Source organism: Alexandromys fortis, unplaced genomic scaffold, assembly GCF_014885135.2.
Source record: "Alexandromys fortis isolate MF-2015 unplaced genomic scaffold, M_Fortis_MF-2015_v1.1 scaffold_64, whole genome shotgun sequence".
Classification (NCBI taxonomy): Eukaryota; Metazoa; Chordata; class Mammalia; order Rodentia; family Cricetidae; genus Alexandromys; species Alexandromys fortis.
The window spans coordinates 8377569-8402791 of record NW_026067976.1 but is presented as its reverse complement, the minus strand read 5'-3'; the positions used below and the strand labels follow the sequence as shown (position 1 = coordinate 8402791).

Genomic DNA, 25223 nt, shown 5'->3' with positions numbered 1-25223 from the left:
ACGTGCATTCTTCTTTGCGTTACTCTCCAGTGATTCAGATGCATTTACTCCAGGTAGGGGAAGAGTGAAGGACGACAGGCTACTGTCACTCACCTAAAATACGGAGCCATTATTACAGACAGCTCTGCGAAATTGTAATTCCCCTAAGTCCAAAATGTTTCACTATTCTTTGAGTTTCTCATCTAATAAGAAACACTGGTAAACAACAGCGATATTTGGGAATTTTAAGGGCAACGTAAGGTAGTTATTATTTCTTTTTTCTGCTTAAGGAATAATGATACAAATAATTGAAGATGAAAGGATAGTTGAAGTCGATTTCAATCTATGTAAAATTTTCAGTTTCACATAATCTCAAGGCTCTCCTCGAATTTAAACAACTACACATTGGCTAGGGCTGAAAACTGTAACAAGGGCCAGTGGGCTGGAATCTAATGTAGACATTAGGGAAGATAGTAAATGCTCTTTATGAACAGACTCAGGAAAATAAAATTCTGTCATCAGAAGATAATACTGTAGAAAAAAACTTGCCAAGAATCAAATCATTCATTCATTATATTTGTATGTGTGTGTGTGTGTGTGTGCATGTTCATGTATGTGTGTTGGGGGGCGTACATGAACACGTAAGCATTCCTGAGTGGAGGCCACAGGTTTACCTTGGTTGCCATTCCTCAGGAGGCATCTGCCTTGCTTTCTGAGCCAGGGATTCTCACTGGGACCTGGAGCTGGCCAATGTGGTTAAGCTGGCAGGTCAGTAAACACCGGCTCCTTTATCAACCCAGAACTGGGATTGAAAGCACCACAAAAACTGGTTCTTTCATTTGGTTCTGGGACTTTCACGTAAGTCCTCACGTTAACTCAGCATACACTATCTCCCTAGCTCACATATCAAGCTATTTTAATATCATAGTTCTATAAAGAAGATGGCTGACAATCATCCACCTGGAATTTTCCAGGTTAATACTGATTGATGTTCAGTTGACAGTATCTTAAAAGTGTGTCACCTTGACTGGATCTGCCTACACTGATTAGGTAGCTAACTTTGAGACTGTGGAAGAAGAAAGCTGGAAACAAAGTCCCTCCAAATCATCAAGAGCCCTCAAGGCCCAGTGGCTGGCCAGCCATGTTTCCCTTGTTCTTCACTGTCAAACTCTACACTCAGCTTCACATTGCTGGAGGGCTGGACCTGTGTGTGAGAGCCTGGGAAGACTCTCGGGGGCATCTCTGAGTTCCTCTTTTCCCTGGAGTGGTTTTGTTCATAACCCACATCTACCCACCTGGCTGCTCTGAGAAGGCCTCCTCTCTGAGTGGAATGGACCCGCTTTGACTCTTCCAACTTCCAGGGTTACTGTGCCTAGGGAACACTAAGGGAAACAGTTTATGAAAATGTTAAAATTCTATAATCATCTTTAGAAAAACACGGTCTAAAACTAAAGGCATCTTCCTTTTGTGATTTCCATAGAAATCCTTTGCAAAAAAAATGTTTTTTAAACATTTAAACTCATGAGAATAATAACAACACAGTAGCCATAAGTGTCCGTCTCAGTGTTGTACTATGTACATAGAGATCCTTCTTACCAAGACAAACAGGACTTGAGAATTAAGTAACTTCTTATGAAACACCAAAACCATAAGGGCAAATGAACCAAGGAAACTCAAGAGTTTAAAATACAAACCAAAATTCCCAAACCACTACACACACAACTTACTTTTCCCTTAATAGAAAGGGTACTCAAATAATCCAGTCAAATTTCCTTGATGCATGGTAATTAAGCAGACCGACTCTACAATACTTAGATAAATACGTTATGAGCTGACACTCAGCAAGAAATGCCGTGTAGTCCAATAATAATGAAAGTGGCACAAGGCGGTGTCTGAGATCCAGGCCTTTTACAGTAAATTTTCCTATTATTGCAAAAACGCTTCAATAAGGCGATGTCCCCTATAATCCCTTGGGAAGCTGAGGATAGGGAACCTGAAATGACCCTATCCTATAGCAATACTGACGAATATCTTCCATATCACCATAGAACCTTCATCTGGTGATGGATAAAGATAGAGACAGAGACCCACACTGGAGCACTGGACTGAGCTCCCAAGGTCCCAATGAGGAGCGGATAGAGGGAGAACAGGAGCAAGCATGTCAGGACCACGAGGGGCGCTCCCACCCACTGAGACAGTGGGGGCTGATCTATTGGGAGCTCACCAAGGCCAGCTGGACTGTGACTGAAAAAGCATGGGCTAAAACCGGACTCTCTGATCATGGCGAACAATGAGGGCTGACGAGAAGCCAAGGACAATGGCATGGGGTTTGATCCTACTTCATGTTCCGGCTTGGTGGGAGCCTAGCCAGTTTGGATGTTCACCTTCCTAGACATGGACGGAGGGGGGAGGACCTTGGACTTTCCACAGGGCAGGGAACCCTGACTGCTCTTTGGACTGGAGAGGGAGGGGGAGAGGAGTGGGGGGAGGGGGAGAGGAGTGGGGGGAGGGGAGAAGGGCGGGAGGAGGGGGAGGGAAATGGAAGGCTGGGAGGAGGCGGAAACTTTTTTTTTTCCTTTTCTTAATAATAATAAAATTTATGCACGTACATATGTTATTTGTATATTTAAGATCATCTCTTTTAAAATTAAGAAGAGCAACAAGCTGGAGCAAGTGAAACATACAACCTATAAATGCTATGGTTCTCATTGTGCACTGCCTGACTGTTTTTAACATGGCTGGCTGGACTGACTTTAAAATCATTTATGTTATCTAACATCACCTCTTCCTTTCTCTTTCTGTAAGATCTGTCAGGCTTACACAGAGCTAACAGACATTCCTAATTTATCTCCAAAATGAAGCTATTCTTCCTTAAAAAATTCTATAACTCCAGAGGCTAGGCAGGTGGGTCACCATGAGTTCCAGAGCAGTTTAAGCTACATAGTGAGTTGTAGGATATGGTCTTCCATACCATATCCACAGAAAGAAACAATTCTGTTAAAGTTGGATGACTTTAACGAACAAGAGATCTCTGTTAATAACTAATGATAGCTTAATGCGGGTGCCAGGTCCTATCCAAACCATAGAGGACCTCCACCTGAAAAGGGCCTCTAGCAGGCCACCCTGAGAGGTTCCCATGACAACACAGGCCCAGAAGCCCTAACAGCTGTGGCACCGACACAAATACGGGCTCATGGTCACTCAGACCCAGATGTGGGAAATAAATAATGATAGTGTTTTCAAGTCTGTGCTGAATTAAACTTCAGGAGAAAAACACGTCTGGCAAAGGAAAATGCAGTAAACAACACCTCACTTATAATAAAATCTCCTCTAGAGACAGGACCGCTTTCTAACAGGGAAAATCTACCTCCCACAAGTCTTTTCCTAAGGAATATTCTGTACTTCACAGCTTATACTCAGGATGACTCCAATGTCTAACAGAGAACCGTTTTTCATGAAGAGCTTCCTTTTGAGGAAACCTGCTTCACAGTGTAAGCGCCACGTGCGGCTGGGGACGGGAGTCTTCTGTCACAGTGACCCTAATGTTGGTGCAATGGGAGAGCACTAATTCCCCTGCAGAGCACGAGGATGACACACCCAGGACAGTGTGACATTAACTCTGAAATACAGCAACGGTGTTGAGTCCAATGAAAGTGGGCTACATACTGCCCTGTGTGAAGCAGAGTGAGATTCTGCGACTTGGTGTCACACTAAATACAGCTCTGCTGTGTCTAGAAGGGGTTCGGGAAGGGTCTAAAAAAGAAAAGCCAGAAAACATGACCTCCTGAGATGCTGTGGGGGCCCTGGTGGATTCCTAATGCCTTAGAGGAAAGACTTACCTTAAACCAAGTTATAAGAATAAATCCAGAAAAAAAAAAGGAAGAACAGATGTTAAAAGTGGTCTGAATATGTCTTCCTCTTAACATGCACTTTAAAAACCTGCTAAATTATTTCAGGTATGTGTGTCATGAATTCTAACAAAGTTATTAGGCAAATATACAACAATATAATAAACGATTATAAATTGACTATTTTATCTGAGATGACTAAGAACACAGATAGTTACTATACAAAACTATGTTTGCTACTTGATTTCTACCTTGAGCAGGGCAGCAACTGCTTCCTGGGTGGCATTACGGACATCTTCTCCATTCACCATTAAAATCTGGTCCCCCTGCATCAGTCTCCCATCAGCATCTGCAATGCCTCCTTTAACAATATCTGATACAAACACCCCAGTGTCATTCCTGCAAGCAACAGTGGACTTCAGCATCAAGACTGGCTCTCGGCTGCAATGCAATGCTTATTTATCAAAAGTAGTTTAAAAGTAGTAAAAGTATTCTAAGCGACAATTGTATCTATCCTTAAGATTTTATAGTTTTGCACAATGCTTGGGTAGCTTTGCCAGAATATGAGAAATAACAGTGAATTATATCTTAAAATGGAATTTCATAAATTGAAATTCTCTCACGGCATATCTAGTCTTCACCAGTTATGTACTATGGATAAGTGAGCTCAGCAATTCTTATTTTATGGGCCGTACACTGAGAAGATGTTAAAAAGAGCACTGAGGAGTCAGTGGCATTAAGTGCATGGCTTTTTCCACACCACACTGAATTTTTCTATCAGCACTGCCCTATAGTCATGTGAGCATGATGAGGTTATCATCAATGCCATTAACATACTGAAAACACATGACAGATATGCACTCCAAGCTGAAGCTGTTGCTTAGAGTAAACCACAGTTTACTATGATGTCTTTAGGTCATTACATATAATATAGTTAACTTCTACATACAACTAGATTCATTGAAAACAAAAAAAAATCTTACTGTTTCACAAAACTGAAAACAAATCCCTGGAATTTTCTATTAAGACACAAATATAACTGTAAATAGGATTGTACGGTAAAAACAGAATTGCACAAGAAGACTTCAAACATATCATCTGACCACATAATCATTCCATCTAACCATGGGTTTTCTACTTTTAAATAAGATGTTAGGATTTATTACCAGAAGGTTGTATTGTGTCTGGTCACCTAACAGACCACAGCAGCCTTGCATCTGACATGAGAGGGCTGGCGCTGTCCCGCAAACAGCCTACTTTTCCCAGATACACTTCCACTGAGATTTGAGCAGCACTTTCTCTATGCGCTAAAAAAAAAGTTAGGTCTTTGGTTTTCTATGAAACAAAACAAAACTGGCAACTATGCCCTTGAATTCCAAGACAGAAGTGTGGCTGCAGAGTAGATAAACACAACTCAGAGACGGTGCCTCACTGGAAGGCTGCTCTGACATGGTGGCTTGTGCGGACTAAGGACAGCTGGTGGCAATGTGGGGCTCCTGCAGCCTACACAGAAGCTGATTCTGAGTTCTGATTCATCTGCTTAATTATTCGATAGATTCTGTTCCTGATGGTCTTATAACAGACAAGGAAGAAATGTTTATGAAACTCACTATTCCTTAATATTACTTCTATAAACTTGGTTAATATAAAATATGTACCAATATTCTTTAAATATTAGATTTCAATAATAAGGAACTGAATTAAAGTGCACTCACTAATCTTCTCTGATATCCTACTTTACACTTCCAGTCTGCGCTGGTGGCACATGGGACCATGACCCTTGTCCCTAGACTCTCTACCCTCTGTCTCCTTTAACAGAGTAACTATCACCTTTTCTTGAAATCCTTTGCCTGTCCTCTTCCTTAAACAGGGAACACTGCTGGTCCCTTTCATATATTCCTTTCTAGCTCCCCCAATGGGACTCTGTGACTTGCAAGAAATTCACTTGCTACAAGAATTATGAGTTTCATTCATCAGAGCATGATTTTAAAAAAATTAATTTTTAAATTTGTATTATTATTTTTAGTGTGTGTATATGCTACTTGTATGTGAGTATCAGAGGAGGTGAGAAGAGGGTGTAAAATCCCCTGGAGTTGTAGGTATAGACAGCTGTAGTTATAGACAGTTATGTGACCCTCCCAGTATGGGTGCTGGGAAATGAACCCAGCAAATGAGCCAGTCACCTTTCCAGCCCTGGAGGAGAAATTTTCTGAGGTCAAGAACTATTTCTTATTTAACTTCCCCTCAGGATGTAATGTGTCTCTTGCTGAAGACTCTCTAACCGTCTAACACACTGACTTACAATGTCCACAGTGACAGAGCGCAAGCCACCGATACATTCGAGTAAGGCTACAGTCAGTTTCAAGAGGGCCGTGGGTTAGTTCTCTCCAACATACCTCTTGCCAACAATACTCAGCCCCAGGCCTTTGCCTGGCCTCTTCTGCAGCTCAATGGTGAAGGTGTCACACACATCCTCCTCTTTGTATGGGGCCTCATCTCGGTACAGCGTCAGGCGTACTCTCTGGGGAGTCTGTCTCAGGACATTGATTGCTTCATCATGCGTCGCCTTTCTCAGGTCAATACCGTTCACCTGTTAGAAACAGGGCACTGACAGTGAGGAGCTAGGTGCAGTGGGTGAAGGGGGAGTAAAGAGGAAGAAGGGAGAGAAGGAAAGAAGGAGAGCCCATCAGCCATGATCTTTACTTTCCACTCTAGGTTACATGAGCACTTTTACCTCTAAAATCTGGTCTCCAGCCCACAGTCTTCCATCTTTACATGCTGCCCCTTCTTCATAAACTTCGTGGATGATAATAGCGCCCTAGAGCCCAAAACATAACATACCCTTGTGTTATCCATACTCCCTAGGAAGGCTGAGAAGATAGGAATCCAAGGACACTGTACTTTGTAGCTAAATGGGCATGTACTTGCTGGGTCCATATGTAAGCCACACATCACAATGTAAGAAAACATCTAACAACGTAATTTTTCTTAAAAGATTGAAAGAAGTATATACTTTTTTAATAATAGAAAAATTTCAAGATAGAACTCATAAAATATATAAAGCATATGTGAATATAATAAGCACCATTATGATCTACGAATGAAAAAACTTTTAAAGTATTTTGACATGCAAAAATATGTATTAAGTATTTCATATTCTTCTCAAAATGCAGTTGAGATAACCTGGGTATAAGTAAAAAGGAAGTTAAACAATGCCAAGGACCAGTGAAGTGATACAAACACTCTGAATTTTACATGTAACAGAGTGGATTTAAGTCAGTCTTGGCTTAGTCAAAGTCATAACCCTAGTTTTTGTTGCCAATGATATTTGTTTTCTCCACCTGTATCACATTAAAGGGACAGAAACCTCCTCCTCATGGTCTCATGGAGCACCCAGGTGCCTCTGAACTGGGCAGGGTACTTACCAGCAGTGTGTCTGACCCCCCAACAATACTCAGGCCCAGTCCCGTTTGCCCTTTGGAAATCTCAATTGTTGTCTCACAGCCAGGGATGATGGGGCAGGTGGCAGGGTCAGATGCAAAGACTGCCGGTGTCGACGACCTGCTTGCACCTAAAAAGGAGTTTGCAATGAATGAGCCACAAATCAAAATTGCTTAGGAAGAACACATGTCAAATTCAGCACACAAGTTACCTATGGGGAGAGAGAAAGAGACTACAGAAAAGACAACTTTATATCTGTCTTGAATATTTTCACCATTTTGCATTTAAAATATCAAAGTAGTATGACTAATTTATCATCATTAAACTGGAGGATAGGCATAAAATGACTTGTTTTTTAATGTCATTTTGTATTTTCTTAAGTTGCTGGAGGTAAACAGGACAGAATATGAAAGAAAAGAAACTGAGAGTCAGGCTGAGCCTCTACTTTGAATTTTGTAGCCGACACTTCATCAGAACTGAGCACGCTTCCTATGAAGGAAGCATTAGTCACACTCAGAGCTGAGCTGGCCTACACAGACTCGCAAGAAGCTCATCGTTAATTTTGGTCATGGTGCTGCACCAGGGCTTGACAGTTTATTTTCTTGTTCTTTGTATCATGAAGCATCTCTTCTTCTGTAATCAGTTCTGAGCATATTTGCACAGATATAAATGCATGCAAAAACATTCACTTTAATCATTTCTTGTCTTTCTTCTTGAGTCTCATGTGGTACTTTTAGGCTTTTGACATTAAATCTTGCTACATACCTTTTTGAATTAGACAGATAAGAACGCAGTGTGAAAAACTAAGGAAATTATGCCATGCCCTGTTTTCTGAGTGTGTACAAGACACACTTTTTATTTCACAGGAAAGAGCAGGGTTAAGACAGTCACTCTTGTTGAGTGGTGTGTGCTGTAGAAAAGATACTTTCTTTTCAGGAAATCAGAAACAGATTATGCTCTTACTACAGAAACGGTTAAAAAAATAGGTGCATGAGATTTTCATTTATGCTAAGTGTTCATCAAATATTTTATATTTTATACACAATGCTATTTAGGATCCAACATTAAATGAGAAAAATCTTCATTAAAATATTAACAGTTACCTCAATGAATTTCCCAGCCTTTTTAAACAAGATTATGGTTATTAGAGATGTTTTATTTTAAGACATTTGAATAGGTGTATTACAAATACTTTCAGCTTGTTTTTCCTTAACAAACTGTCAAATGAATGGAATATTTCAGTTTGTATTATAGGTCAAGAAAGTTTATCCCTTCCCCACCTTCCACAGAAAAGATAACGTTAAAATCATTTCTAAATGATGATTTACAGAATTTGGAGTTATTTATTATCTTATTATTCATGGACATTTTTTCTTCATAAAGTAAGTCAAGAAATTTTTTATTTATGTATCTATCCATTTGTTTGTTTGTTTGTTTGTTTGAGATACGGTTGCTCTGTACAGCTCCATCTGACCTGGAATGAGCTCTGCAGACCAGGTTGACCTTGAACTCAAGAGACCAGCCTGCCTCTGCCTTGCCTCCTGAGTGCTGGACCTAAAGGCCTGTGCCACCATTAACAATTTGCTCCGTATACTAAATTATAAGTTTAGTGATACAAGAAAGCCTAACCCCTCAGCATCTCACATAACATGAGCTTTCCATTTCCCCGAGCTCCCAATTTGGGTCTATCACATACACGGCAATAGCCAGTACTTTAGGCTTTAGTGTAATAGCAGCCAGTATTGATCCTAGTTGTGAAACAGCACAGTTATGAATTCACTTCTTATATCAGGACACTGAAGCCAACAGCTCCTTTCCTGTTCGACTACCAGAGGTTAAAAAATGCCAAGTCTGATCCTGTACATTGTTAATACTTGTAACTGGCGTGTACTCCTAGCAAGAGCTTGAGAGCAAAGAAGACCACTACTTTGGTTTAGGGAGGGAGAGGCTGAGGCAGGCACCACAGCAGTTTCCTAAGGAATCACAGTTGGGTAACCTATACACACAGGTCTACTGCATAGGACCCCCACTTTCCTCAGTTACGCCCTCTTTAAACTGTTCAGTCACTAAAGACGCTTTGACTTGAAGGCCCTTCAAGCTGCCCTGTGAGCAGGCCTGCTTTGAAGGAAGGCCTTCAGTTGAGGTTGCTCTATGTGTAGGACTCTCACGAGTCAGTCCTTACTTGGGATGGCTTCTGGATCCAGAGCTGGGACTGCAGGAGACTGGGACCTGTCTTTCCTTTCTCCACTGGCTGCAGAAGCTGCTGAGGGAACAGCCTGGCAAGCTGGATTCTCAGCTCGAACAGTCAGTTTTACAGTTGACTTTGCCGTCTTCAGAAGGCTGATGAACTGGCCGGATATTGATGTGGAGAACAAAATCCATAGACAAATGAGTAAGCATATACAAATAAAAGCCACCAGAATTGTTAAAGTATCTTTCCTGTATGCATGTGTATATGCATGTGTACATCTTTATGCGTGTGTCTGGCTGAGTGTGCACAAGTACATTCGGGTAGGCATGTCAAGGCCATAGGGTTTTCACTGGTTTGAGGCTCACAGATCAGGCTGAGCTGAATATCCAGGGAGCCCCAGACAATTTCCAGTTTCTGCTTCTTCATCACAGGATTAGAAAACCTGGCATACCACCACCCCAATGTTTTATTTCTCTTTATCCTACTCCTCCTCTTCTTCTTTCTTTAAACATAAAATCAGACTATTCAACTCAAGTTCCTTACTTATGTTTAAAGATTTACTTATGTATTTGTTATTTGGTGCGTGTGTGTGTGTGTGTGTGTGTGCGCTTGCACGCACGCACACACACGCATGTATGTATGCACACATGTGTATGAAGGTGCCTGTGGAGTCCAGAAGAGGGTATCAGATCCCTTGGAGTGGAGTTCAAAGTACCTGGGAGCTGCCTGACATGGGTCCTAAACAGAACTTAGTTCTGCTGAGAGCATTCTTCACCACTGAACCCCGACTCTAGTCCCATAGATTCAGATTCTTGGACACAACATTGGCTGAGCTAACTCCATAGTCCCAGTGTTGCTGGGCTCTAACTCACCTGTTATCCAGAAGAAAGAGACAAAAAAAATTTCCCTGTGGTTCCTAGAGAAGCCAAGAACAGAATAGCTCCTCTAGTTCTTCAACTGTCCAACAGGAATGCGGCTATTGCTAATTTCTACTCGCCTAGAATAGCTCTGTCGAGATTCTTTTTTATATTCGTATACTGGGGGACTGGCTTTCAGCCTGTTACATTTCTAATCAAGTTTCTCCATTCCCTAGATCCCTACAATGCTAGATGACACAGAGAGCAATTCGCCTGCTCTCTGATTCTGCAAGGGATCTGAGGCAGCACCCACAGACACACTGATGAGTACATGGTAAAAGCAGGGCAGAAAACTAAGCAACAGCAAAGCCAATGCAAATGCAAAGCAAAATCAGATATATAGGTTAAAGACACAAGCTTTAGTTACTTTAAGTTTCTTGATGGTCAATGTAGAAATGGATTATATTCTAGAAGGGGTGGTGGAGGCTTATCCCATCCAAGGAAAACAAGGCTTTTTCCCTGGCACTTACATACAAATAGTATCACTCAGACTCCAGATACAAAGATCTGTTCAACATCAACAAATATGAAGCATGTAATTACTGCATCTTCAAATCTATTTAATAACAATATACTTGACTAAGGGAAAACATTCATAGGGAAAAAATGCCCTCATTCTCAATCCAAAGTGAGGCACTGTTTAATAGTTACAGATTTATCAAAAGAAAACAGGCAACATTTATCAAACATAACTGTAAATACTAAATAATTTATCAGGTAGAATCATAACATCATCTTAGTTAAAAAACAGATATAAAAATTGGGAGACCCGAGTAACACCCGCTTTTTGGGAATCCATTTGACTATCTAACCAGCCTTATAATTCCTATGCCCTGACCTGAGCCAGGACAAAGAATGGGTTGGCAGTGCCAGTGCCTTTATTGCAAAAATACCTTCTCAACAGGATAGCCAACAACAACTTCATCATCTACAGCCAAGATCTGATCTCCAGCTTTCAGCCGTCCATCCTATGGGGAAATGTAGAAGACCTGAGTCAACATTTCAGAGCAATTCCCCCTTCTGCCACTTCTCAGCAGCGAGAAAGTCAACGAGTGTCACCTTGGCTGCTCCCCCGTGCTCAGTTAGACTCTTGACGATGACTCCACTGAGGGTGTCTTCCTCACTGATAGCAATACCCAAACCTCCTTGATCCTAGAGGAGTAGATGAAGGTTAGTCAGGAACATGGACGTGGATTTATTTTACTCAAATGGAAAGATGCAGAGCCCCAATGACTCGGCATACCATCAACCCAAATGTTACAGAAGCAATTATGCAGGAGGCTCTAAGTCTCATCACCATCTGTACTCCACATTCCTCATTCACAGGAACTAAGATGCAACAAGTACCTGTTTTGTTTATTGGGGTTTGTGGTAATTAGTTATGTAAAGAAAGGTAAGCAGCTTCAAAAGTGCGAACTGAGTAACGCTAGTCATGTCTATAATTGATTATCATAGTCAGTCCCTGGCTGGAGTACGCATGTGACCTGGGCTGGTAGTTAGGGTGGATCTTGTGACAATTGGGAAAACAGACACTCTTACCTCCCCCATCACATGTAAAAGAGGTGACACAGGCCTTAACTATGGCTTGCAGCCATTCTAGGGCTATAATAAAGATCAGCCTTGGAATCAATAGGATAGGACTGTACATGATTATGCAGAAAGACCTGGTCCTTGATGACACTAGTGAGTCTTAGAATCAATCCTGCTTGAAGACTAACCTGATAGAAGAAGTCCAAAAATCTTCTACTAAGCCTGATGGAATTAATTTTCTCCTGTTTATTACTTTCTGCTTGTGGTTTTTGTTGTTGTTTGCAATAGAAACTCTAAAAGAACAGTAGGGCAAACATCTGCATGTATATTATGCCCTAACACTACTGAGGACACTATAGAACCAGTACCCGTACTGTAGACACGGGAACATGGGAAAGGCGAGTGGGATGGATGTACATTTTCCTGCCTGCTAACATTTCAGTTTACTGCTGCCACAGTCTAGAGGGCCCTTCCTCGGGAGGAGAGGATACAACAAACACTCTCTTGAGCTAGTTTAAAACGTTCCAGCATGCAGTGCGATTCTGGAGCAATCATGTAGTCACATAGTTAAAAAAAAAACTGGCAACAAGAACCGCAGGAGAGACTGAATTGAACGAACTACTGCTATCATCAGAAAGTGAAAGGTTCTTTAAAATTCAAAAGAAAACTGTAATTTCATCTGAGGATTTCCACTATGCAAAATTGATTCTGATTTCTGGCAATCATAGAACCTGTGCTTGCTATGATGTATAGTAACTTTCCTAGGGTAAAGAGTACTAAAAATAAATTTTTGGTCAAGGTTTTCTGATTAATTGAATTAGCATCACAAAAAGCCATTATACTTTATTTTGTATCTGTATGTCCCTTTAAAAAAAAAGTAGTTTTTTGAAGAAAAAAGATTGTTTCTCCAAACAAATATAATTTGGAACTTTCTAGAGGGTTAAAGGAAAAAGGACTTGAGACAAATCACCAATATTAGAATGATGTGGGATGTGCATTGTATATGTGTTGCTTTTATTGGCTAGTGAATAAAGCTGTTTCAGTCAATGGCTTAATAAAGTAAAGCCAGGTGGGAAATCCAGATAGAGATAAATAGAGAGAGTAGGCAGAGTCAGAGATATATAGCTGCTGAAGGAGGCAGATACGATGTAGTTGCCCAAGAAGCAAGAGTTAACAAACCACAAGCTTCATGGCAAAATACAAGATAATAGAAATGGGTTAATTTAAGATATAAGAGCTAGCTAGAAATATGCTTGAGCCATTGGCCAAAGAGTGTTGTTGTTGTTAATATAGTTTCTTTGTGATTATTCAGGTCTGGGCAGCTGGGAAACGAGAGAGCGGTCTCCAACTACATGAGAAGGCTCTTGTGTCTCTACTGCACTGCATATCCGTCCCATGCCATCTCAGAATGAGGCAGGCACAGGCTCAGCAGGAGGTGCCACTGGCCATTTACACAAAGATCTCCGCTAAGGAAGATCCAAGGACATATTCTATAGGCCATTCAGAATCTCATGGGCTTAAAAATAATTATGAAAGCAATTCAATTATGGGAAGTTGGATCCTGACGAGTGCTTTATTTATTTCACTTAATCTTCAGAATAGGATCTCTGCGTTAATGTGTAATTTCTCCTTTATAGATAAGGAAAGTGAACCCAAAGGACTCAGTGACTTCAAAGTTCCCAACAGAAATCCTGAAAACTCATCATTTCCTCTTTGTCAAGTTTATTTTTTTAAAAAATTCTTAAATATTATCCCTATTCCCTTTGGCAATTGATAAGAGAATACATTCTAGTTGCCTGATATTTTCCTTTGCGAGAAAACTCAGTTGAAATGAAGGTTTTGTGAATAAGGTGCTGATGTTTTCAAGGTCTTGGATTTTCAACAGAGCAACAACATCAGAAAGGGAAGTACATAGACTAGGCATCTGTGAATGAATCAGCAGGAGGATAAAGGAAGGACAAAGCTTATGCTATAGCATGAAGCAATACTGCTCCAGATCTCATCCAACCCAACAATAATGACAGGCAGGCCCCAATTTCAGAAGAAGAAAGAAGATGAACTGTGCTTCTTGTGGACAAAGCAGGCTTCTGTCTACCTCACCACTAAGTGCCATACAAAAGTATTGCCTGATCTTTTGACAAGATTGTTAAAAAGTTCTGAGCGAGGAATGAAAGAAAATGCAAACAAGTATGGAAAAACTCAGCTAGGCAGGAAGAGAGAACACCAGTGTCAGCAATGAGATACCTTTAATTCTTTCCTAAAAACTATCATAATGCCTACTGTGTGTGTGTATGCCCATGCACATACATACCAGGTACTAGGTGCACCAGGGATGTGTGGATTGATCACCATAGCTACAGAATGAGTACTACGTTGCTTTTCAGTATAAGTTCTAGTAGGTGAAAACGTGTTTCTTTCCAGCAAACAACTTCTGTATAGCAAGCAGTATTTGAACCTGAAAGTCCGACCTTCCTCACCGAGTGCCAGCCTATCAGCTGAACTTGTCACTATTTCAGTTTCAGGAACCTGCCTTTTCATTATTCATCTACTGAGCAGCATCTCAGTAAACACATTTCATATTTTCAAGTAACACTAACATCAGGAAAAGCTGGGCCACACTACAGGACCAATTAGCACAGCTGGCCTCAGGCTTTACTGTACACCACCATCACTGTGGGTTATTAAAGCAGATTTCCAGGCCCACCTCAGACCTCCTCACTCAGAGGAAGCTCTGGGTGTGTCCCAACGCCCGCATTTCTAACACGACCCCAGATGGTGTAGATGCTGCTCTCTAGAGACCACGCTTCAGGGAGCCATCAAACAGGACCAGCGTGTGAGGGTACTCAACCATTTTATTCCCAGTCAAAGTGGATGTACCTTGGGAAGCTCCAGATGGTACACGTTTGTGAATGAACTGACGTCCACAGCTGCCGCAGAAGTGGTAACACTAGGTGCCACCTGACAAAGAAAAATGTCCAAATGTAACTGTCATGTATATCTGTTTGTTTAAATTTAAGTATTATTTAATCAAGATTATTTCATGTTATCTATTACTTCTATTTTAATATCTGATGGTAGTTATGTATGTTTTATACTAAAATGATTGGGAGGTGAGACTGGACAGTAATTGTTTTTGTAGCATAACACACCGATGGCTCTGATATCTATTTTAGTTTACTCCATAATGGAGTCCAATAGAGGCCTGCTCTCGACAGAAAAGATGCCATGCATTATTCTTTCTCCACAAGTTATGGTAAGTATTCAGAAATTATTAAATGCTTTCCATAAAAGTCATTAAGCTATAATATTTAAGGGACAGAGTTGGTGCAATATAAAAATATGCATTTGCCACATATAACTTTATAACTTGTCCATCTTAGATCCTACAAAGAAGCAGCTTAAAGCAGACTATGATTTCTTTATCGTCTTACACTTGAGTAAGTCCTCTGCTCAAATATTCATTGAAGGAAGACTGAATCCTGCCCCGACCTTCTGCTACTGGTAATCCCATGGCTCCTCTAAGTTTAAGCTCTTCTGTCTCTGTTATCTTCTTTTATTGTTCTTGGACACAAATTCAAAGGTTTCTCAATTCGAACAAAAATTACCATCAAAATGTAATTCTTTGTGACCCTCTCTAGCTGTGCCTTCTCTCTCTTTGTTGTCATTTGCTCTCCCATCATCACCCAGTTGTAGGTCCAAGGGGATAGTCTATCTCTATCACTGCCTTGTTCTTGGACTGCTCTGCAGCATCTCTGGCTATGGGACCCACTGTGCTCTCCTCCACGGCTCTGCTGTACAAGGATCTATTTGATGTAGGAGGTCCTTCTGTTTATGTGTTGCGTTCATTGGTTAATGAATAAAGAAACTGCCTTGGCCCTTTGATAGGGCAGAACTTAGGTAGGGACAAACAAGTGGCCCTCTCCTTGCAACACCTACTGGTTCTTTCGCCCTTTGTGATTTTTTTTTTCACCTTCTTCCTTAATGTTCATATTGCACAGGCTACCCATTGCTCTCTTCTCTTCTAATGTCCTTTGTAAGCCAGTATTTTCAGCCCCCAGGGCCAACAAATACAATATGCTCTGTGGGGAGTTGTCTCTAAATACCACACCACATATCGGAATGTACCCTGTTGCAGGCTTTCCCAACCTGCAGCCTGGCAATGATGCAAGTGGAAAAAGCCACAGCACTAGTAAAAGCACAAGTGGTCCACAAATGGTCTCGTACACCAGTTCCCAACAGGCAGCCTGTCGTAGCCAGTGGGATGGTTATGGAAAGATAAGCTCCTCCTTCATAGACTCGCAGTTAGACAAGTCTGCTATTTTAATCACTGTTTCATTCTTTACCCAAACCATCAAACTGTTCAAGAAAAGTCTATTGAATGAAAACTTCATAACTCTTTTTCTCAATAAATGTATCTGTGTGGGCATGACTATTACTGGATTAGGTCTAAACCCTCTGAGGTGAACTCTTGTTCCCTTACTGTACTAGGGAGTTTTCATTGGATTTTATCCTGAACTGCTTCTGTTTCTGTAATTCCTTGAACTTTGTTTCTCAACCCTGAAATGCCTGATAGTATATATTTTAAAATTATAACTATGATTCATTTATGTAAAGGGCAAAAGGTCTCCTGATCACAGATAAGCACTAGAAAAACTAAGAATGTTGAACATATGACTTGTCTCCTCAACAGAAGAGAGCTGTATGCCTGCTCTATGCACAGGAAGCTAGAAGTTGATGTTGTTAATAGCCTGGAAATCTGTGCTATTTGTAGGGCCTGGCCACACCTGCATGCCCCAGACTATAGTTTACTCCATATTCTTCCTCCCTACATCTTTATCTTGAGTATTGCTTCTCAGTCAATAGAACCCATACTTAGGGAGATGTCACATGTACTTTATAGCCTGGTGATCACTATGCTTACTTGGTTCAAAACCACACCAGTCCTAGGCTCTTAAGCTAAGCTATAGAACCCACTTCTTGGTAGAAGTCACGTGAACTTTGCAAAAGAATTTTGATGTAGTCATACCTTAAGCTTTATTGTGCACACAGGGTTGAGATACCTGTTACAAGGAAATGTTTTTCAAAAATTGTACTGTACTTAATTAAATGTCTAAAATAAACTGACTAGTGTCGGACACCAGAGGTTTGAATCAGCCCAACTAAGTTGTGTTAAACTGGGTTCCTTCTTGCCTCACAGTTCCTTTCTCCGTCAGCAGTAGACCCTCCCTCCACACACACATTTAAAACAGAATTTTCATGATGATGGAAGCTGAAATGTATGGCCTTTGCAGTGGGTCTCAAGATCTGAGCATGTCTCCTTTCTCAGTGTCCCTTTCTCGCCACTCCACATTACTTTCCCCCATGCCATTCATTAACAATATTTGCAGTTTCAGGTTCAGGTAGTCGCTAGAGAGTGTGCTCTTCCTTAGCCTATGTATTCTACCCACAGTGCTTTTGTCCCCTAATGCCCCACCATAATCTTCACATGTAACTTCCCCATAAAGTCCCTCTCTAGTGCAGATCACACCAAACTTTTCCTCTTATTACTGCATATGCAGGCTCTTCAGGTGGCCTCTGCAAAAAGTAGTGTGCTATTTGGTGGTAGCAACTTGAACATTAAGGTCATACCTTTAGAGAGGACCAAAAAGTGAGTGATCACCTATACAGTGGGGCACACTACGCTCTATGCCTTCAGTATTGTAGCAAAACCCCAGGCCCCTCCCATACGTACCTCAGCCTGTCAGATAAGCTGCAGGTAGGCTGCTCCAACACCCCCAACCCATCGACTGGACCCTGTAAAATACAAGCCCTGCTCCACCCCCAAACCCTCCAATCCCCCATCACCTCAGAAAAACTCTGAAGCACAGGCTGTGGCTATACAGAGAAGAAGAAGAGAGTGGACGAAGAAAGACCTCAGTGGTTACACAGCGGTTAGACCCACAACAACTGTACAGAGTAGATCAAGAAAATCTCTCAAGGACACAGAGAACAATGGAAAAGATTGGACCAAGAGGCAAAGAAACTGCCTGTACCAATTGAGGGAAGAGACGGGTAGGCGCCAATGCAAGAATTCATTCAACAGCCTGAAAAGCAACACAGTACATCAGAACCCAGTGGTCATACAATAGGAAGACTTGATCATCCTAACCCAGAAGAAGCAGAAGAAAATAATTTTAAATGTAACGTTGAGAATGATGGAGACCTTTAAAGAGGAAATAAAAAATTCCCTTAAAGAAATTGAGGATGGGCTAGAGAGATGGCTCAGCAGTTAAGAGCATTGCCTGCTCTTCCAAAGGTCCTGAGTTCAATTCCCAGCAACCACATGGTGGCTCACAACCATCTGTAATGAGGTCTGGCCTCCAGGCATACAAGCAGACAGGATATTGTATACATAATAAATAATAAAAAAAAGAAATTGAGGAAAAGACAGAAAATATTGGAAGAAATCAATAAATCTCTTAAGGAAACCCAGGATAACCAAGAAAAGCAATCAAACAATGAACCAAATAGTCCAAACAGTTCAAGACTTGAAAACTTAAAGAGAGGCAAAAAGAAAAGGTAAACCTAGGTAATTCTGGATATGGAAAATCTAGGTAAACAAATAGGAACTACAGATCTGCAAGCATAACCAACATAATACAAGATCTAGAAGAGCGAATCTCATTTGTTGACGATACTATAGAGTATAGAAATATACTCATCGGTCAAAGAAAATGTTAAATCCAACACATTCTTTACACATAACATCCAGGGAATATGAGACACCATGAAAAGACCAAAACCTAAGAGGAAGGAGAATAACTCCCGATCAAAGGCACAGAAAATATATTCAGTAAAATCTTAGAAGAAAACATTCCCAAACTTAAGGACAAGCCTATGAAGGTACAAGAAGCTAACAGAACACCAAATAGACTGGACCAAAAAAGTCCCCTCGCCATATAAAATCAAACTGAAAAACATACAGAAGAAAGATTATTAAGAGCTACAAAGGAAAAAGGCCAAGTGACATATAAACGTAGATTTATCAGAATTACACCTGACTTCTCAATGGAAACCAGGAAAATCAGAAAATCCTGGACAGATGTGCTGCAGACACTAAAAGACCATAGATGTGAGCCCAGGCTCCTAAAACCAGCAAAGCTTTCCATCACCATCAATGGAGAAAACAAGATATTCCATGATAAAACCAGATTTCAATGATACTTACCCACAAATCCAGTCCTCCAGAAAGTACTAGAAGGAAAACTCAAACCAAAGGAAGCTAACTGCACCCACAAAAACACAGGAAACAGATAACCTCCCACCAACAAACCTCAAAGAAGGGAAACATACAAACACTACCACTGAAAAATATCAGGAATTAACAATCACTGGTCATTAATATCTTTTAATATCAATGGACTCAATTCACCTATAAAAAGACGGGCTAAGAGAATGAATACAAAAGCAGGCTCCATCCTTGTGCTACTCAAGAAACACACCTTAACCTCAAAGACAGACATTACCTCAGATTAAGGGCCCGGAAAAGATTTTCCAATCAAATGGACCTAAGAAACAAGCAAGTGTAGCTATCTTAATATCTAACAAAATAAACTGTAGTAAAGGAGGCCTCTTGTTGGTTTCCAGTTGCTTAGACTCCTGAAATAATCACACAGAAACTGTATTAATTAAATCACTGGTTGGCCCATTAGCTCTAGCTTCTTACTTGCTAACTCTTATATCTTGATTTAACTCATTTCTAGCACTCTGTGTATCACCTGAAGGTCATGGCCTACCAGCAAGTTTTCAGCAGGTCTGACTCTGGCAGAGGTTCCATGGCTTCTCCCTGACTCTGCCTCCTTACTGCTAGCATTCAGTTTAGTTTTCCCTACCTACCTAAGTTCTACCCTATAACAGGCCTAAAGTAGCTTCTTTTTTAACCAATGGTATTGACAGCATACAGAGGAGAATCCCACTTCAATAAACTTCAAACTAAAATCAATCAGAAGAGATGGAAAAGGACCCTTCATACTCATAACAGGAAAAATCCATCAATATGAAGTCTCAATCCTGAACATCTATGCCTCAAATACTAAAGCATCCACATATGTAAAAGAAACATTATTAAAGCTTAAATTGCACATCAAACCCCACACACTAATAGTAGGAGACTTCACCACCCACTTTCCCCAATGGACAGGTCAACAAGGCAGAAACTTAACAGAGAAATAAGAAACTAATATATAGCATGACACAAATAGAATTAACAGACATCTATAGAACATTTCACCCCAAAACAAAAGAATATACCTTCTTCTTAGCACCTCATGGAACCTTCTCTAAAATTGATCACATACTCGGTAACAAAGCAAACCTCAAAAGATACTAAAATATATAAATGGTATACCCTCCTGTATCTTATCATGGTTTAACATTAGAATTCAACAACACTAATTGTAGAAAGCCTACAAACACATGGAAATTGAATAGTGCTCAACTGAACCACCCCAGGTCAAGGAAGAAATAAAGAAATTAAAGACATCCTAGAAATCAACCAAAATGAAGGCACAATTTACCCGAACCTATGGGACACCATAAAAGCAGTGTAAGAGGAAAGTTCATAGCAATAAGTGCCTACAGAAAGAAAGTGGAGAAATCTCACACTAGTGGCATAACAGCACACCTGAGAGCTGTAGAACAAAAAGAAGCAAACTCACACTGGAGTAGTAGACAACAGGAAAACAAATTGAGGACCAAAATCAATAAAATACAAAAAAGAAAACAATACAAAGAATCAATGAAACAAAGAGCTAATTGTTTGAGAAAATCAACAATATAGACAAACCCTTATTTATCCAAACTAATCAAAAGCCAGAGAGAGAACATCCGAATTAAGAAAATTAGAAATGAAAAGTGGGATATAACAATAGAAAAGGAGGAAATCCAGAGACTCATTAGGTTATAATCCAAAACCTGTACTCCACAAAATTAGAAAATGTAAAAGAAATTGACAACTTTTTTGGTAGGTATCACATACCAAAGCTAAATCAAAACCAGGGGAGCAATTTCATTAGACCTATAACCTGCAAGGAAACAGAAGCATCATCAAAAGCTTCCTAACCAAAAAAAGCCCAGGGCCGGATGGTTTCAGTCAGTACAGAATTCTATCAGAACTTCAAAGAAGAGCTAATAAATATACTCCTCAAATTGTTCCATATAATAGAAACAGAAGGAACATTCCGATACCATTTTTATGAGGCTACAGTTACCCTGATACTGAAACCACAGAAAAACTCAACCCAGAAAAAGAATTACAAACCAATCTCCCTCATGAACATTGATGCAAAAATATTCAATAGTATACTGGAAACCCGAATCAAAGAACACATGAAAAAAATCATCCACCATGATCAAGTCAGCTTCATCTCAGATATGCAGAGATGGTTCAACATACAAATATCTATCAATGTAATCCACCATATAAATAAACTGAAAGAAAAAAACATATGATCACCCCATTAGACGCTGAAAAAGCATTCAACAAATTCCAACACCCCTTCATGATGAAGGTCTTGGAGAGATCAGGGATACAAGGAACATATTTAAACATAATAAAATCAATATACAGCAAGCTGACAGCTAAAATCAAATTAAATGGAAAGGAACTCAAAGCGACTTCACTAAAGTCAAGAACAAGATTCATATTTATTCAACATAATTCTTGAAGTTCTAGCTATAGCAATAACACAACAAATTGAGATCAAGGAGATACAAATTGGAAAAGAAGTCAAACTTTCACTATTTGCAGATGATATTATAGTACATATAAGTTATCCCCAAAAAATATACCAGGGAACTCCTACAGCTGATAAATACGTTCAGTAATGTGGTAGGATACAAGATCAACTCAAAAAAATCAGTAGCCCTCCCATATACAAATGATAAAAAAGCTGAGAAAGAAATCAGAGAAACAGCACCATTTACAATAGCCATAAATACCATAAAATATCTTGGCGTAACACTAACCAAAGAAGTGAAAGGCGTGTTCAACAAGAACTTTAAGTCTTTGAAAAAAAATTGAAGAAGATACCAGAAAAAAAGACTTCCCATGCTCTTGGATAGATAGAATCAACATAATAAAAAGGCAATCCTACCAAAAGCAATATAAATAGATTCAATGTAATCCCCATCAAAATCCCAACACAATTCTTAAAATACCTTGAAAAAACAATACTCAACTTCATATGGAAAAGCAAAAAACCGAGAATAGCCAAAACTACACTGTATAATAAAGGAACTTCCGGAGGCATCACCATCCTTGACAACAAACTGTATTACAGAGCTACAGTAATGAAAACAGCCTGGTATTGGCATCAAAACAGACAGGTTGACCAGTAGAATCAAATAAAAGACCCAGATTATTAATGCATATGCCTATGAACACCTGATTTTTAAAAAAGAAGCTAAAATTATGCAATGGTAAAAAGGAAGCAACTTCAACAAATGGTGCTGGCATAACTGAATGTCAACATGTAAAAGAATGAAAATAGATCCATATTTATCCCCATGTACAAAACTCAAATCTAAATGGATTTAAAACCTCAATATAAGTCTGACCACAAAGAATCTGATAGAAGAGAAAGTGGGAAGTAGCCTTCAATGGATGGGCACAGGAAACCACTTCCTAAATATAACACCAATAGCACAGGCACTGAGAACACCAATAAATAAATGGGACCTCTGGAAACTAAGAAGCTTCTTTAAAGCAAAGGACACAGTCAATAAGACAAAAGGCAGCCTACTGATGGGAAAAGATCTTCACCAACTCTACATCAGACAAAGGACTATCTCCAAAATATATAAAGAACTCAAGAAATTAGACATCAAAATACCAAATAATTCAATTAAAAAAAAAATGGGGTACAGATCTAAATAGAAAATTCTCAACAGAAGAATCTCAAATGGCCAAAAGACACTTAAGGCAGTTTCTTTCCTCAGCCATCAGGGAAATGCAAATCAAAATGACTCTGAGATACCATGTTATACCTGTCAGTACAGCTAAGATCAAAAAACACCAAAGATAGTTTATGCTGGTGAGAATGTAGAGTAAGGGGAATATTCCTTCATTGCTGGTGGGAATGCAAACTTGTACAGCCACTCTGGAAATCAGTATGGTGCTTTCTCAAAAAATTGGGAATCACCCGATCTCAGGACCCAGCATTGCCACTCTTGGACATATACTCAAAGGATGCTCAATCATATTACAAGGACATTTGTTCAACTATGTTCATAGAAGTATTATTTGTAATAGCTAGAACCTGGAAACAACCTAGATGCCCCTCAACAGAAGAATGGATAAACAAATGTGGTACATTTACACAATGGAGTACTACTCAGCAATAAAAACAATGACATCTTGAAATCTGCTTGCAAATGGATGCAACTAAAAAAATCATCAGAGTGAGGTAACTCAGAGCATGGTATGTACTCAACTAATAAGTGGATACTAGATTAAGCATACTACTAGCTAGCTTTTATATCTTAAATTAGCCCATTTCTTTTCATCTGTGTATGGCCACGAGGTCGTGGCTTACTGGGCAAAGTTCAGTGTCTGTCTCCTCCAGGGGCTACATGGCGTCCCATTGACTCCACCTACTTCCTCTCCCAGCATTCAGTTTAGTTTTCCCACCTAGTGCTGTTCTACCCTGATATAGGCCCAAGCAGCTTCTTTATTCACTAACCAATAAAAGTGGCACATATATAGAAGGACATCTTACATCAAAGAAAAAAAAGATTATATCTTATCTTTGAAACCCTATATGCTTTATAACAGCTAAATTAATGAGGTGTATCAATCAAATCTTCTTAGAAAAAAATTACAGATACCTCCTTATTTTGAGGACTTTCTGAGACAGAAGGCAGAGAGTCTGCTGCATTTCCAGGACATACAGCCATCTGGTTCACTGCATCCTCATTTCTAAAAGAATGCAATAATTTATCAGTCCATTATATCATGATATTATTCCATCCTCTATCTTGAAGAGTCATAAAGATTAATGATTATTGGGAACAAAGTCTCTCTAAAACCGAAATTATATTATATACATATAGTGTGTTTATGTATGCATGCATGTATATATATGTATGTTTTCTTTTCACTGAAGATAATTCAGAGGTGAAATGCTAACCAAGCATTTTGTAAAGCAAACAGAGAAGATGCTCACCTGATAAAAATTATTTTTACTTTAGATGGAGCACACTTAATGATCGATGAAGCATTCTGATGACTTCTGCCAAACAATATTTGGCCATTGATCTATGAGGAATAAGTATCATTAATTCAACCTAAAGGTCTTCATTTCTTTAGTTTTTATCTCTTGTCTAGCTATTAAAAAGGAAGTTGCTCTCTTTATCGTATTATATCCATTTTTCCTATCCAGAACACAAACAAAAATTTGGATGATGAAAATACAGGCTCTCACATACAAAGCTGTCATTAAGGTGATATATATGAACTCTGATAGCTCTGGGCAGTTTGTGAAAACACCATGTTGACCAAATAGGGAGAGAAGACAATTTCCTGACAGACAAGCGCTCTGTCGCCTTCAAAGACCAACTGGGTAAGCTCACTGCAACATCTATCACTTGGTCTTAAGAAGCACGTCCTGGGAAAAGGGTATTTAAATTCCTGCCAAGGGGGCTCAGGGCACAGCAGCAGACTGTAAGCAGCACAGCACTCTACAGAAAGGAATCTGCCAGCCCAGGTGTCCAGTCCTTGAGCCACTGCGACCAGAGCTGGTCCAGACAGCAGAGAGATACAAACACATGGAAGAGCACAAGGCAGTGTAAAGTCATGCTGATCCTGCGTCAGGATGCAAGGAAAAAGCAAAGTCTGAACACTATAAAGTGTGGTCTGTAGAGCTATTTTGTCTGGCAGGCATAGTTACTGCATGCATTAGCCTTGACTGACCTCATTGCACCTCGCCCCCAATACTTATTTCATTAGGGATTCAACATCCAGAAGGTCCAGTGGGTGAACATCATTACTGTGGAATGCTTGGTCATTTGGCATTTCAAAAACTCGTAGTAAAAATAAGGCACACACACAAATGTTTTTGAAGTGTGATTTTTATTGCTATCTTGGGGCAAAAACTGTTTCTGGTATTGCACAGTCATGACCTTTAATCTGAGTTAATGGGACACAAACTGTGTTGGAGAGATTTGGTGTGGAGCCAAATTTGCTGCACTGCAGCAGTTTTATTGGGCAATGGATGGTTTTGTTAGTCACTGCACAATGTCTGGGTGACTTTCTGGAAACAGATGTTGCCAAGAGGAAAT

At 39.9% G+C, this 25223-nt stretch overlaps 1 protein-coding gene across 5 annotated transcripts in view; it reads right to left on the bottom strand.

Annotated features, from left to right (window-relative positions):
* Positions 1-25223, bottom strand: part of Mpdz (multiple PDZ domain crumbs cell polarity complex component) — a 157353-nt gene that overhangs the window by 7794 nt on the left and 124336 nt on the right. For all 5 annotated transcript variants that reach the window (XM_050157423.1, XM_050157425.1, XM_050157422.1 and 2 more), the window contains 12 exons: positions 24110-24201; positions 23772-23862; positions 14784-14864; positions 11436-11528; positions 11270-11344; positions 9451-9616; positions 7253-7398; positions 6562-6645; positions 6224-6417; positions 4079-4226; positions 1275-1361; positions 3-93 (listed from right to left, as the gene is read on the bottom strand). In XM_050157423.1, the coding sequence (XP_050013380.1) occupies positions 3-93; positions 1275-1361; positions 4079-4226; positions 6224-6417; positions 6562-6645; positions 7253-7398; positions 9451-9616; positions 11270-11344; positions 11436-11528; positions 14784-14864; positions 23772-23862; positions 24110-24201 (1348 nt within the window). The remainder of the gene's footprint in view (positions 1-2; positions 94-1274; positions 1362-4078; positions 4227-6223; positions 6418-6561; positions 6646-7252; positions 7399-9450; positions 9617-11269; positions 11345-11435; positions 11529-14783; positions 14865-23771; positions 23863-24109; positions 24202-25223) is intronic.